At 41.8% G+C, this 14,436-nt stretch overlaps 1 protein-coding gene across 6 annotated transcripts in view; it reads right to left on the reverse strand.

The window, feature by feature from the left end:
• Positions 1-2,150: 2,150 nt before the first annotated feature.
• The window catches only part of zhx3b (zinc fingers and homeoboxes 3b), an 81,636-nt gene continuing 69,350 nt past the window's right edge, over positions 2,151-14,436 (reverse strand). For all 6 annotated transcript variants that reach the window (XM_068048513.1, XM_068048514.1, XM_068048512.1 and 3 more), the window contains one exon: positions 2,151-10,005. In XM_068048513.1, the coding sequence (XP_067904614.1) occupies positions 9,995-10,005 (11 nt within the window). In that variant the 3' untranslated portion in view covers positions 2,151-9,994. The remainder of the gene's footprint in view (positions 10,006-14,436) is intronic.

Below are 14,436 nucleotides of genomic sequence, written 5' to 3' on the forward strand. Positions count from 1 at the left end.
CAACTGTCCTTTTAAGAGATCTTGCAGTTTAAGGCTAGATTTGGAGACAAGATCATCAAGACCCACTCTCTTCTGATACGAGAGGGAGAGGGGGGGGAGGGGGGGTGCGCGTGTGTACATACAAACATCTATGCACAAGTATTAATAGATGAAAAGCCGCCACAACGATGATTGGGCTGCAAAAGTGTTACTCAGTTGGAACCGACAAACATATTCCTGCAGTTTTAACTCAGTTCCATCATCAACAAAGATAATATATCATGGTCTGAGCTTTAGAACACAACATAATTGGACGATCAGCCATGATCTTTATTGAATGGCGGAGAAGGCCGGAAGGGCCGAATGGCCTACTCCTGCTCCTATTTTCTATGTTTTTATAAGCTTGTGCGAAGTACCCCATTTCCCAAAACATTGTACTTCCACTTTAACAACTGTATTGACTTCTTCTGCATGGAACTAAAGAATTTTACGTGCCTATACTTTTGGATCTGTATTTGAAGACATTCCTTAAGTGGAATTGTCTGAAAAATAATTTCCTTTGGGCAGTCCGGCTGCTGTGTGAAGCTTCTGTGCGAGTAAACCTGATCTCTGCAATCTCCTTCAGCCCTCCAATCCTCCAAGATCTCTTTGCTCCTCTAGTTCTGACTTCTTGTGCATTCTTGATTTTCATCAGAGGCTGTCCTAAAGTTTGCAATTGCCTCCCTAAATCTCTCCACCTTGCTGTCCTCCTTTAAGACACTCTAAAACTTACTGCTTTGACCAATCCTTTTTATGCTCCTTATGTGTCTCAGTGTCAAGTTTTGTTTGATAATTGCTCTTGTGAGGTGCCTTGGGACATTTTACAATGTTAAAGGAACTATAAAAATGCAAGTAGTTGTTCAACATGCCTCAGGAAATATGATGGTTATGGGTTGGAAATGGAGCATCAAGAGCTACTCCACTTGTCACTCCATTTTTCTTGTTTGTCAAATTGTTGGTAGGTAGAATTTCCATAAATATATTAGTTTTTGGGATGTGTGACACGAGAAAATTTGCATTTATTGCCAATTCCTAGTTGGCCTGAGAAGGTGGTGATGAGACTGCTCTCTTGAAGCAATTAGTTCCCTGAAAGTGGGAACAACACAGGTAGACAGGGTGGTGAAGAAGGCGTATGGTATGCATGCCTTCATCGGCCGAGGCATTGCGTACAAGAGTTGGGACGTCATGTTACAGTTGTACATAATGTTGGTTAGGCTGCACTTCTGTGTTCTGTGTGCAGTTCTGGTCGCCACACTACAGGAAAGATGTGATTAAGCTAGAGAGGGTGCAGAAAAGATTCACAAGGATGTTGCCTGGTTTGGAGGGCTTGAGTTATAAAGAGAGATTGGATAGGCTGGGTCTGTTTTCCCTGGAGCGAAGGAGGCTGAGAGGGGACATGATAGAGGTATATAAAATTATGAGAGGCATACATAGGTTAGATAGCCAGAGTCTGTTTCCCATGGTAGGGGTGACTAAAACTAAAGGGCATAGATTTAAGGTGAGAGGGAGGAGGTTTAAAGGGGATCAAAGGGGTAAATTTTTCACACAAAGAATAGTGGGTATCTGGAATGAGCTGCCAGAGGAGGTGGTGGAGGCAGGCACAGTAGCAACATTTAAGAGGCATCTGGACAGGTACTTGAATGAGAAAGGCATAGAGGGATATGGAATTAATGCAGGCAGGTGGGATTAGTATAGATAGGCATTTTGGTCGGCATGGACGCAGTGGGCCGAAGGGCCTTGTTTCTATGCTGTACGACTCTATGACAATTGTATTACACATGGAGTGGCTTACTAAGCCATTTCAGCAAGCAACCACAGAATGCGCCATTACAGTCATGTAGGCCAGAGCTGGTAGGAATGGTGGTTACTGAGGTGACCAGTCCTATATAAAAGCAGGTCTTTCTTTTCCAAACCATTAAGAAACTTCTGCTTGAAGAGAATCAGTATATACAAAATGTACACTGGATGTCACAAAGCTCCTTGTGGCCTCGACAGCAGAACCTTTCCCATGTGTGGCTCAACAATTCCTTTGAATGCACTGACAGGAAAATACAAAAGCACATGCAGCAATTTAAAAAAAAAGTAATGCAGTCCAGGCTTATTTGAAAATTTTAATCAAATAATTTAGCATTCATTTTTTTTCAGTTTAGTAAATCAAAGTATACTAGTAATATAAAACACACTAACACAGTTGTTGGAGGATGCATTTTACAATTCAACTTTGATCAAGTCCATTTGAGGGAGAGTCACTGCTGACTGCTTTTGCTGGTTCCAACGGTTGTGAGATTCAGCCTCAGCCTAACATTGAGAAGCAGTTCTACGGCCTTGGCTACACGGTTTGCTTTAGCAGCTTCCTGGGGTTGGCGGCACAGGGGTGCAAGTGTCAGCTTCATCCCAGGTTTATTTTATTTTATTTAATAATAATTTACTACGAAGAATCCAAGTTAGATCCGCAAAGAGTTGTTATTTTTTTTAAAAGGGGGTATAATACGCACCAGAAAAATTCGATAAAGTAACCGTGTGCAAAGGATTTGGACATTAGGAAGTGCCGCCTTTTTGTGTATGTTTGATTTTTTTTTCTCTCCAAATTGAGAGAGTGAGGCTTTATCTGACCCGGCTTATTATGCCCGGGATAAACATTCTTGCCTCAGCTGTTGGGAACAAGGAGCTCAACATGTAGCACGTCTTAAAGACTATTAAAACTCAGCATTAATGAAAAGTAAATTAACCACAAAATAAATCAAAATTCATTCCATCCTGTGTGTAACATTTCTGCCGAGTGCAAAAGAAAAATGCCCAGTGAAGTGTGCCTGCCATCATCGCATAGGATTTACCCTTCTTTGCCACTGCCCAGTTTACTCAATAATATCATCTCCTGGTGACTGCCCTATCTGGCATAATGCATTGTACATTTGGAAGCTGACAGTCCATTAGATGGTCATCAAATGAGATAAGAGACAGCAAAAGACTGACTGGATGAGCTCTAAAAAGCAACAATAGATTTCAAAGAAAGTAATGGGAAAAATATCAATGCTGACAGTAAATTTTTTATAACTATTAAAAAGAGACTGGTAAGAGTGAATGTGCACCCAGTAAAGACAGATGCAGGTTAGGCTAGAATGAACAATAGGCAATGGCAAATGTGTTAAATAAATATTTTGTCCACATTAATAGAGGAAGAGGATAAAATACCAAAGGTTCAAGGAGAACCTAGAAGTAAGACAAAGGGAGGAACTTTTTGGATTTAATATAAATTTAAAAAGTGTAATGGGGAAAATAATGGGACTTAAGGTCAACAGATTACCACCCGTAGGGTATTAAAGGAAATAGGTAAGAAAACTCCAGATGCATTAGTTATAATTTCCCAAAGTGATGTAAATTTGGATATTGTGGCTTTGGTTTGGAAAATTGCAAATGTCACTTCATTTTGTATTCAGGAAGGGATGGAGAAACCAGGAAGCCACAGACCTGTCAATCCTGGAGAAGTTACTGGAATCTATAATCAGAGACACAGTGACTGAGCACTTGAACAATCATCTGTTGATCAAAGAGTCAGCGTGGACTTGGAAATAGTAACTGACTAATTTAGGTGAAATTTTTGAGGAACCCACTATCATGGTGGACAGGGAACAGAGGTGGACATCTATGGATGTTGTCTATCTGGACCTGCAGAAGGCATTTGATAAGATTCCGCACACCTGATGACCAAAAATAAAAGCTCATAAAATTGGAAGTAACCTTAGTGACATGAGCTGCTAGTTGGTTACGAAGTAGGCGACTTCTCTATAACGCTCTACATCTTAGGAAGCGATATTGGCCTTTGAGGGGATATAGCGCCGATTCACCAGCATGATGCTAGGGTTTAAAAGATTAAATAATCAGGATAGGTTGCACAAGCATGGCTTATAATTCCCTCGAGTTTAGATGGTTGAGGATCTAATTGAAGTGTTCAAAATAATTAATGGATTTGATAGGGTAGATACAGAGAAACTGTATCATCTGGTGCGGCAATCAGGAACATGGAGGCACAATCTTAAAATTAGAGCTGGGAGTGAAATTAGGAAGAACTTCTTCCACACAAAGGGTAGAGAAAATGTGGAATTCTCTCAAAAGATCGTGGATGCTGGCACAATTGATATTAACAAGACGGCAATCGGTGGATTTTTATTAGGTACCCGCAATCTAGGATATGGATCAAAGGCAGGTAACAGGAATTGAGGTACAGATCACCCATAATATAACAGAAAGATGGAAGAGATTGAACAGACTTCCGTATTCTGATACTCCTATGTAAAAGGATTGCATTGGTATGGTATGCATCTATTCCCTGGAGCTGCATCAAAGTTATAATACAAAATAGGCAGAGTAGCAAACACACTATTCTGTACTAAATCATTACATAACCATTGCCATTCTTGCAAGCAAACCTAAAAGACAACGCACAGACAATACAAAATCCTTTCGCTCCAATCCCCTCCACTCCACTTAGAGATACATACAGCCCAACAACTCGGACCAGTAGACCAATCAGGACTTCACTAGCCTGCAGAGAAAAATAACTTGAATGTCTCAATTTTTCTTATGCAAGTGATACTTGAGCAGAACCTTTCAAGGTTTTTTGGGGGAGATAGGGCTGAAGGTGTTAAAAGTCAAGGAAGAAGGGCTCATCCTCTGTAAAACCCAGTGACCTTCCCTATCTCCCTCACCAGGTTGATAACCGAACAAAACAAAATAAAACTGTGGTATCCATGGTGACATAACTTTCAGGTCTGAACATCTCATAGTCCAGAAATTAAAAAAAGCACATGGATGATGAAAAATCATTGGGATTCATTCGCAAGGGCAATGCAACGTCACAGTCATTTGGTATCAGAAAACGACAGAGTGTTCCTATTGACCCAAAGCTCCCTGTCAAGCACAACTGAGCACACCCTTACAGGATGACACAGTGCACAGACAGCAGGTAGAAGCTGGAGTCTCCGAAAATACAAGACGACTGCTCAGCTAATAAAAGGACATAACCAGATTATCAGAAATAGACTGCATCCTGGTGTTGAGCAGGACCTGCAGGCTAAGTAAGATCACAAAACCAAAAAGAGAAATACTGCATGTTCCACAGTTCCAACACTTCCCCCTCCCCAATCCATTCTGCCTCCTCATCCCAGAAGAGTATACAGGGGGCAGAGTCCTGCTGAAATACATTGTGTCACTCTGCAAATGAGTCACATATTTCTGGTGAAATAAAATGTCCATCTGGTATCTCAATGAAGCAGCCACTCTTCAGCTGGCTAGGCCCTCAACTTGGAAATTCCCAACCTGAACCTCTCTACCACCTTTAAGACCCACTTCTCTGACCAAACTTTTTGGTCACCTGTCCTAATATCTCTTTATGTGGCCTGGTGCCACATTTTATCTGGTTATGCTCTTGTGAAGCACTGAGGCTCGTTTTGCTACATTAAAGGCACTTTTTAAAGGAAGATGTTGTTATTGTTGAGACAGGTGGTTCAACCAGGGAGGGCATATATGTTAAATGCAATCCTTGCTTTATTCAACATCTGTATGTCCACACGTTCCAGCCTGGATAACTGGATGGCAATCAGGTGCAGGAAATCTGCATTGGCTTTTCCCTTTCCTAGGCCAGGAATACTAAAACCAATTGCAATATACAAGCATTTTCCTTGATAAGATTACTAAACACAGTGTTAGATCAGGGACAAAGCCTAGGATATTATGATACATGTGATAAGGTATTACATACACCAGTGTCTGTACTCACTCGGCTATCAGAGGAAAGCCTAGTCAGATTTCTATGGTTGCCTGTTCAGTTTAGTGCCTTATTTATAGATGCTGTAAAACACAGCAAGGAGCGGGAGGTGAAGGAGTGATAATTACCCCAGAGCCCTTGTTAACTGATGCAATGTATTTGCTCTTCAACAGCGCAGGCAATACAGTTCCTTGCTGTTTGCTAACTTCGCTAGATGTCAAATGCCTTAGAGTTTAAAAACACCCTGAATTAGCTCATGTCCTAATTTACATTCTATCTGTTCCTCTCAACGGAGCAGAAATGGAGCAATAATACAAAATGGCCACAGGCCACTTATATATTTATATAGAGAGCGCATGTGGTTTTATGCGTCATTGTGAATACTGTAGTGTGCATGGAATCTGGTGGAAATGTATCGCCAGTTATTTTCCAGTTTGAGCAAGGATGGCAATATCATATTGTGGAAACGTAGTTGGCTCTTAACTGCACTGTGAAATGGCCCAGTAAGAACATAGTTGTATTCAAGAAGGCAGCTCAGTACCACCTTTTCAAGGGCAATTAGAGAAGGACAATAAAAGCTGGCCTAGCCATCAATGCCCATATCCCATGAATGAATAAAAATTTTTGTCAGACTACTGAAAACTAACACAAAATTATGGGGGGAATAAATGAAAATTGTTCCTTTCCAATTTCATTTATTTTCTTGATTAACAAACAAATGCTACAACTTAATTTGAGGGTTCAATGAAGGTTAATAAATTCGCATAACCCAATCACCTTAATCAGCCTCTAGCCTTGCAGCTTACTCCCAGGCATTCAGTTACCCGAAATATATTACAGAAGGCTTTACATTACGACGTGGCAATCAGTTTAAAAGAGAAAATAAAGTCTTGCTGCCGATAATCTTCCTTCTAGTCATTTAACTTTTGGACTGGAGACACGCTGCACACTTTCATGAATAACACACCGCAACTTGCCAACTAAAATTAATTTCTCTCATGTGTCTAACTGCGGGTAGATGGGCAGTGTCACTTTTAAGTACACTGCCCTTTCTTGTTGGCCAGTACAAGTTGCATTTGAAAAATTGGCAATTCGCCTAAAATCTGTTGCACACTAAAGACTGAAAGGGGCACTATTGCCTGCTTGTTATTTTGCCAGTTCAGTCTCAGCTTATAATGAGGCCTCACCACAGTTGTTTTGAAGTGCCTGACTTAGTATTTTCTGTGTAAATTAAATGAGGTCATAAGCAGCTCAGTTCTTTTCCTCACCAATTTTCTCCTATCCTGAAGCCATTGACTCTTCGACATGGAACAGTTCCACAGTCGACTCGTGAACTTTGCCCAGGTGGCCTCTTTGCACATTTATTCACACTTGGGATGCGGGCATCACTGACATGGTCAACATTTATTGCCTAGATGACCTGAGAAAGTGGTGATGGTGGGTCTTGAAGCAAAGCAATTTGATACAACTGAGTGGCTTGCGAGGGCAGTTAAAAGCCAACCACATTGGTGCAGGACTGGAGTCACATATCGGTCAGACTGGATAAGGATGGCAAGTTTCCTTCCCGAAAGGACATCTTTTGACACTGTGACAGCTTCACAGTGCCTTTTACTGATATAACTGCACCAGTGTACCTGCTCATTACTGGAAGATCGCTCAATGGTCCAGCAGGAGTGTTGGGGCTAAAGGGAAAGAAATATAACAGTTGATCCTATCCTTACCCAAAACCTACAGTTATGTGGTTCTGACAGGGGATCATTGATTTGCAACCAGGAGGTGTAACACTGGGTGTCTTTCTCCTCTTCAACACTTGGCTTTAAACCAAATTGCAGCAGCCTACCACAATCCCAGCTGAGATCAGCTGGGGCGAGGGAAACCTAGAACCTTCTTGATCTGTATGGCTGAACTACCTGGTGCACAACCTCACTGGGCCATCTGTCTTTGAAAGGATTCTTACTGTGTTAGGTAAAGTTAATCCTAAATCCAAAATTGCACAAAATTCAAACTTGGATTTGGGTTTCTAATAAAAGGAGCTTCAAGTCCCAATTGGTGGTGTTGATAACATACTCACAATCACTGTGATTCTATCAATAATAATGCCATTTTGATAACATTGTCAATGTGGGTTGGGTTAACTGCTAGTTCCTCTGAATGTTTGTGGAATAACATGACAAGTGTTTGTTGGCCACTCCAAGTGGAACCCAATACTGAACTGGTTTAGGGGTACAATCTGCTCATAAATAAAAGAAGCGTTAAAATAATGACTGAAGCATTAAAATAATGACTGAAGCATTGTCACTGAACTTCACTGAGGTAGGAGAGAATTGTCTTTATCCAAAATGATCACAAAGCAACAGACAAAGGCAACTCAGCACGAAATTCTTACAGCCTTAAGATAAAACATTTAAAGAAGGGTGACAGTTCCACCATTACTAATACCATACCATTGTCTAGAAAGAAGAAAGGATCCAAAAGCGTAATGTTAAAAGGTTTTTCTGAAAAGGTCAGCTAGTGCCAACCAAAGAGACCAACTGCTGCATCTGCAACTGCCATCTCTTAAATGATTTGGAAATCTGGGCTGGCAAATTAAGGATTCACAGCGCAAGAAGCCTTTCCCTTCAAGTACCTGTCTCCCCTTTGCCTTGTTCACAGAAACAGGTTCATAGTGTTGCATCAGGGTGAGGCTATCTCTCGGTCAAACGTGTACCAAGGAATACATTCAGCAATCAGAAGAAAAGGCTAGCTAATGCCGCTGCCTCAATAAACTGGGCAAGATCGTTCTAGATGTTAAGCTCCTCAGCAATGACAGTCCGATAATCCAACTGGACTAGGCTGCAGCTCTGCTTGAATACATGCGTACGTTCCCATTTGTATTTCCATAACCCAATCCCACCCCACCCCCCCCCACCCCACAGATCCTTCCTTTTCTTTCAAGTCTTCTGATAAGAACTTGCCTCAGGCAAAAAAAAATTATACTTTTTTTGGTTTCTCATAGCAACGATGACACACACACACACACACACACACACATACACACATATATATATTTTTTTAAATTAGTACAGTTCTCCCTGCATATCACTTCCTTGACAATTCCTATTCTGACGAGCAGATCTAACCCTTCATTCATGCCATTGAATAAACTGTGGACCTACCCTTGCTGCTTAAACACCAAATACATAACTGGATACCCAATTGACCCCAGTTACATAGTTTCCTTGGTAAAAACTATTTCTTAAAAAAATGTTTTTTCTAAATGGCATTTTGGTTTAAACTGTCTCACATAACCAGTGAGTGGCACAAAGCTCTAAAAAATTCAAATTGTTCACAACATTTTTAGTCTGATTATATTCAATAGAAGGCATTGGGATCACAGTGGATCAATCCGCCTCGCTCTCCTCTCCTCGTGCCAACATGCCCCACAAGACCGTTCTTTACTTTGTCACGGAAACATTGCTTACTGGTGCATGCTCTATCTCGCCACATGACCGTTAACCGCCATCACTATCCTTAGACGGGAATGGGTCCTTCGTCCATTTTTCCCCATGTAAACAATGTGCCACCTGAAGCACAGAAGGGAAAGGGCAGCCGGGTGAGGGAAGGAAAAGAAAACACCAGGATAAACTTAAGAAAGTAAACGTTAAATAGATCCAGGTTTCATTCCTGTGCAAGCAGGGATTTATAAATCATTTTTACTGACTTCTTCCTCGCTGACAAGGAATAATGACCCGACAAGCATGCCTTGTAACGGGTTGGCTCTGTTCCAAACATCAAACACCAGCATCACGACCATCATTATCTCAATTTGGATTCACCTGATAAAAGACTTCATTTTACAAACATCTCGAAAGCTCACTCTTTTTCTGTCTTGCTATTTACAAAAGAAAGCTTTGTGCGCTGACGTTAATTCCTTGACTGTGACAACTGCAGGGCGCTAAAAACTCAGATGGGCACCTCGTCCTTCCTGTGTCAGTTATATCACTATTTACAGTAATGGTGCCATAACACACACACACACATACACACACACACGCACGCACACACACACAAAACACAAGAGAGTTTGAACCACAGCTGCAGCCTCCCAATGCAGCATCTGATCAGTCCGAGCAGCAGCTAAAGGCAGCGGTAGGCCCAGAAGAGTCGAAGACTTTCTTCAGCCAGAAATAAACCACAGCTTCATTCCTTTTCTTTAAAGGTGCGCATCTCCCGTCACTCTGCTTCTGCAACAGCAAAGGGAAGGAAAAAAAAAGCATCATGAGACCCTCCACAAAGCGCATAGTCTGTGACCTGGTGTTCGATCAGCAATGGAAAATGGGTTTTTATCAGCTCAGTGCTCACTGTCTACTACAGATAATCAAGATCCAATAGACAACTGGAACTAATGTATGACTGGGTGTCAATCAATCACTTCTTCGTCTGGTCAATATTGGGTTACCAACTCTCCAGGATTGTCCTGGAGTCTCCAAGAATTAAAGATGAGTTCCTAGGACACTGCTACAAGCAACACCCAGGAGAAAAATCATAGGGACACTTATAGGAAAATGTGTGCTTTCTTTCCATATTCTTTGAAAATTTATTCATCAAAATATTGGGAGATGGAATGAAACGTTGGTTTGACTGACAGGCAAACATCATCCAATTGGAATTTGAGATCTTGTTTGCTTTCCAATTGGCGTGGGAAGAGGGACTGTGAGAGGATGGATGCTTCTGGCGAGCAATGGTGGGGCCGTGGAGGCAGTAGGTTGTGTGATGAAACCTCCAGGAATACAGCCAACCGTGGTTGGCAACCCTATGCCAATAGCAAGGTGACTTGGGTGACAGAAAACACCCCGACATGTTTTCAACACATTTCCAAACACAAAAAATGTACGACTGAATTAGTAGCAAGAAAAACAACTGGGGTGGTGTAGACCTGTTCCTCAGGCACAATCCCCATTTCCAGTTTCTGCGTACAAAACCAGTTAATGCCCATTACTTTCTTAGTCATGGACTTTGCCCAGCTTCCGGTGTTTGGACGGGAAAGACTAGTAATAGCACTAAGATTGTCACTCACAGTTCAAAGGGCAAGTTCTGGTTCTTATCTGCACCATCAAGGTGGAGGCTATAGGCAGAGTTAATCTAATGCAACCAAGAGAAAGGAGAGAAATGAAACACAGCTTCTCAGAGTGAGCTTTCAATGATCTTTAGTAGAGGCCTTTAGAGCTGGTCTCGAGTCTGGTTGTGGCCTGAAGAAGAAGGTATTTTAGTATTTGCAAGCTCCACTGGGCTTTCTTCATGTCTGAGCCTCATCAAAGGTGGGAGTAGGGCCAAAGTATAGTCTAACCCAGACAACTAGGCCAACGCAAAGCTCACATACATGCACTTCTCAGCATGGGTCACTGGATGGCAATCAAGAGCAAGAACCAGTGATTATTTTTCCCCCACACAGCCTACAGATGCTGAGGCCAACTACAGTGCATTTTCCATTTTCCATCATCTCATATGAAACAAGTTAACTTAGCGGAAATTAAGAGACTGAATCAGAGAGTCTATATGGCTTAGTGCTAACATGATCACAGCTCAGGGTTTTTTTTTGGTGCAGCCATAATGTTTACGGGGTTAAGCTAAATTCCTATCAGTTAAAAAAAATTTCCACAGACATAGTCTGATGCATGGACACTTAGGGTTACTGACCCTCCAAGATTCCGCTGAAGTCTCCAGGAATGAAAGACTAGTATCCAGGATATTAGATATTGCTGTGAACAGCCCAGGGGAAAAATCATAGGGACAATAAAAAAAAGTTCTAACTCTTTGAAAACTTTGGTTATTGTAAAAAAAAAATGGACAGTCAATAATCATCCAATTGGGCAATGACAAGTCTGTTTGCTTTGTGATTGGCTTGGGAAGGCCATGTGACATGATGTGATCAATGGTGGGAGTGGGCGTGGCCTGGGTGAGGAGGTCATGTGATGACACTCTCTGGAATATGTCCAGCCAAAGTTGGCAACCATATGGACAATTCCTGTCACATTCGTATTCTATGATGAGAGCACAGTTCTCAGTGATCATATTTAACAAGGCACGATGAGGGAGATAGTTGTCACAATTCTGCTGCACAATCCAGTGTGTCCACGTGCTTACAACAGAAAATAGAGATGACACGAGACTCACAAAGTTGTCTGCAACTAAAAATGGTCTTTAAAGATACAATTTTATATATATATATTTTAAAACTACTATTAATTAAATGACTGCGATCTAGGGTCAGCACTTTATGGGCAGAAACAGAAAGTGCTGGAAATACTCAGCAGGTCAAGCAGAACTGATGAAAGGCCACAGGCCTGAAACGATAACTCTGCTTCTCTTTCCACAGATGCTGCCTGATTTGCTGAGTATTTCCAGCACTTTCTGTTTTTATTTCAGATTTCCAGCATCTGCAGTATTTTGCTTTTACTTTGTGGGTAGATCTCATAGATGCGTACATAGATGATTAATCCCTTTGCATTTTTTTTTCAGAATAGCGATACTCCTGGTAAGGTGGCATTTATTGCCCATCCCTTAGCTGGCCTAGAAGGTGGTGAGGCCTTCTTAAACAGAAATTGTTTTTACAACTGAGTGGCTTGCTACTTCAAAGTCAACCACATTGTGGGTACTGAAGTCATGGATAATTCTTACAACAGCGACTACACTTCAAAAGTACTTCATTGGCTGTAAAGCACTTTGAGGCGTCTGGTGATCATGACAGGCCATATATAAATGCAAGTCTTTCTCCTTTTTTGTTCATTCTCAGGTTGTGGACACTGTTGGCAAGGCTGAAAGTCATTCCCATCCCCCGGTTACCCTTCAGAAGGTGGTGGTGGGCCTCCTTCTTGAACCCCCAAAGTCCTTGTGGTGAAGGCACTCCCAAAATGCTGTTGGGCAGGAAGTTCCAGAATTATGACCCAGTGACAATGAAGGGGAGGACATATATATCCAAGTTGGGATGGTGTGCGACTTGGAGGAGAAATTGGAGAGAGTGGCACTCCCAAACACTTGCTGCCCTTGTCCTTTGTAATGGCTGAGTGAGGGGGGAGGTGGGGGCAGTGGCAGGATCCCTTCCCTGAAGAACATCAGTGAACCCAGATGGGTTTTTACAACAATATAGTATCTTTCTTGGCCATTTTCTCTGGTGCCAGCCCACAAACTAGCAGATGTATCAAGTCTGATGTGCCCTTGTGTTATTCGTCCACTATCATGACCACTACAACACCACACCTAGCGATGCATAACGTAACAGTGTATCAAAGTGAGAGAAAGCAAAGAACCAAAGTCGCCCTGAGATTTTGAGATACCGAAACTCCTTGCAAGGGAATGGATTTCTTGGACAAGCTGGGAGTGGAATGTCAGACATTACACTCTGCTAAGCTGTGTGTCTTCTACAGAAGCTCTTGATTATCTGTCCAATAAAAAGAGTCCTCAGAATGGAAAAAGAGAATCACTATGAATTTGTTGATGGCCATCTTGGCCCTCTCTACTAGCTATTAACTTGGATAGGAAAGTTTGAACAACTTGTTCATAACAATTATCATAATAACTTAAGATCTGGAATGCATTGTCTGAAAAGATGGTGGAAGCAGACTAAATAGTAACTTTCAAAAAGGAACACAGATATATACTAAAAAACAGGAGGAATTTGCAGGATTACAGGGCAAGAGCAGGGGAGTGAGACCAATTGGATTGCTCTTTCAAAGAGCTGGTAAAGACATGATGGGCCAAATGGCCTCCTTCTGTGTTGTAGGATTCTATGTGTAGGGTGGGATCACCTAGCTGAATTAAGGGAAATGGACATTCCATAGGTGAGGTTTGATGTGCTGGCCTAAGTACATACTTTGGCTTTAGCCCTCTCCCCTGCAGCACTGTATATATAGTCTTTGGCAGTTTGAGAATTTGAATCTAGATTTAAAAATCTGGATCTGTAAATATAAAGCCGGCATCAGTAAAAGTGACCCTGAATTTGTCAGATTGCCATATAAAACCCAAACTGGTTCACTCATGTCCTTGAGGGAAGGACACCTTCCGTCCTTACCCGGTCTCACACATATGACTCCAGGCACACTGTGTCAGCCCGGCTCAACTGACAGCACGCTCAGTCAGAAGGTTGTGGGTTCAAGTCTCACTCCAGAGACTTGGGTACAGAAATCTAGGATGCCACTTCAGTGCAGTACTGAGGGAGTGCTGCATTTACAGAGGTGCTGTTTTTTGGATGAGACATTAAACTGAGGCCCCGTCTGCTCTCTTAGGTGGATGTAAATGGTGCTATTTGGAAGAAGAGCAAGGGAGTTATTCCCGGTGTCCAGGTCAATGTTTATTCCTCAATCAACATTAGTAAAAACAGATTATCTGGTCAGTATCATTTTCCTGTTTGTGGGAGCTTGCTGTGCACAAAGTAGCTGTCAACAGTTTTCTACAACAGTGATTGTACTTCAAAAGTATTTTATTGGCTGTAAGGTGTTTGGGATTTTCTGAAAGGCACTATATAAATGCAAGTCTTTTTTCAGTTCCACACCAACTTGGTTGACTCCTACTTACCTATCAATCCATTCAGTTGTATCACCACCTTCTCAGGGCAACTAGGGACAGGCAATAAGTGCCAGTCTTGCCAGCAAGACCCACATCACGAGAATGAAAACAGT

The sequence above is a fragment of the Heterodontus francisci genome, chromosome 16 (genome assembly GCF_036365525.1).
Source record: "Heterodontus francisci isolate sHetFra1 chromosome 16, sHetFra1.hap1, whole genome shotgun sequence".
NCBI lineage: Eukaryota > Metazoa > Chordata > Chondrichthyes > Heterodontiformes > Heterodontidae > Heterodontus > Heterodontus francisci.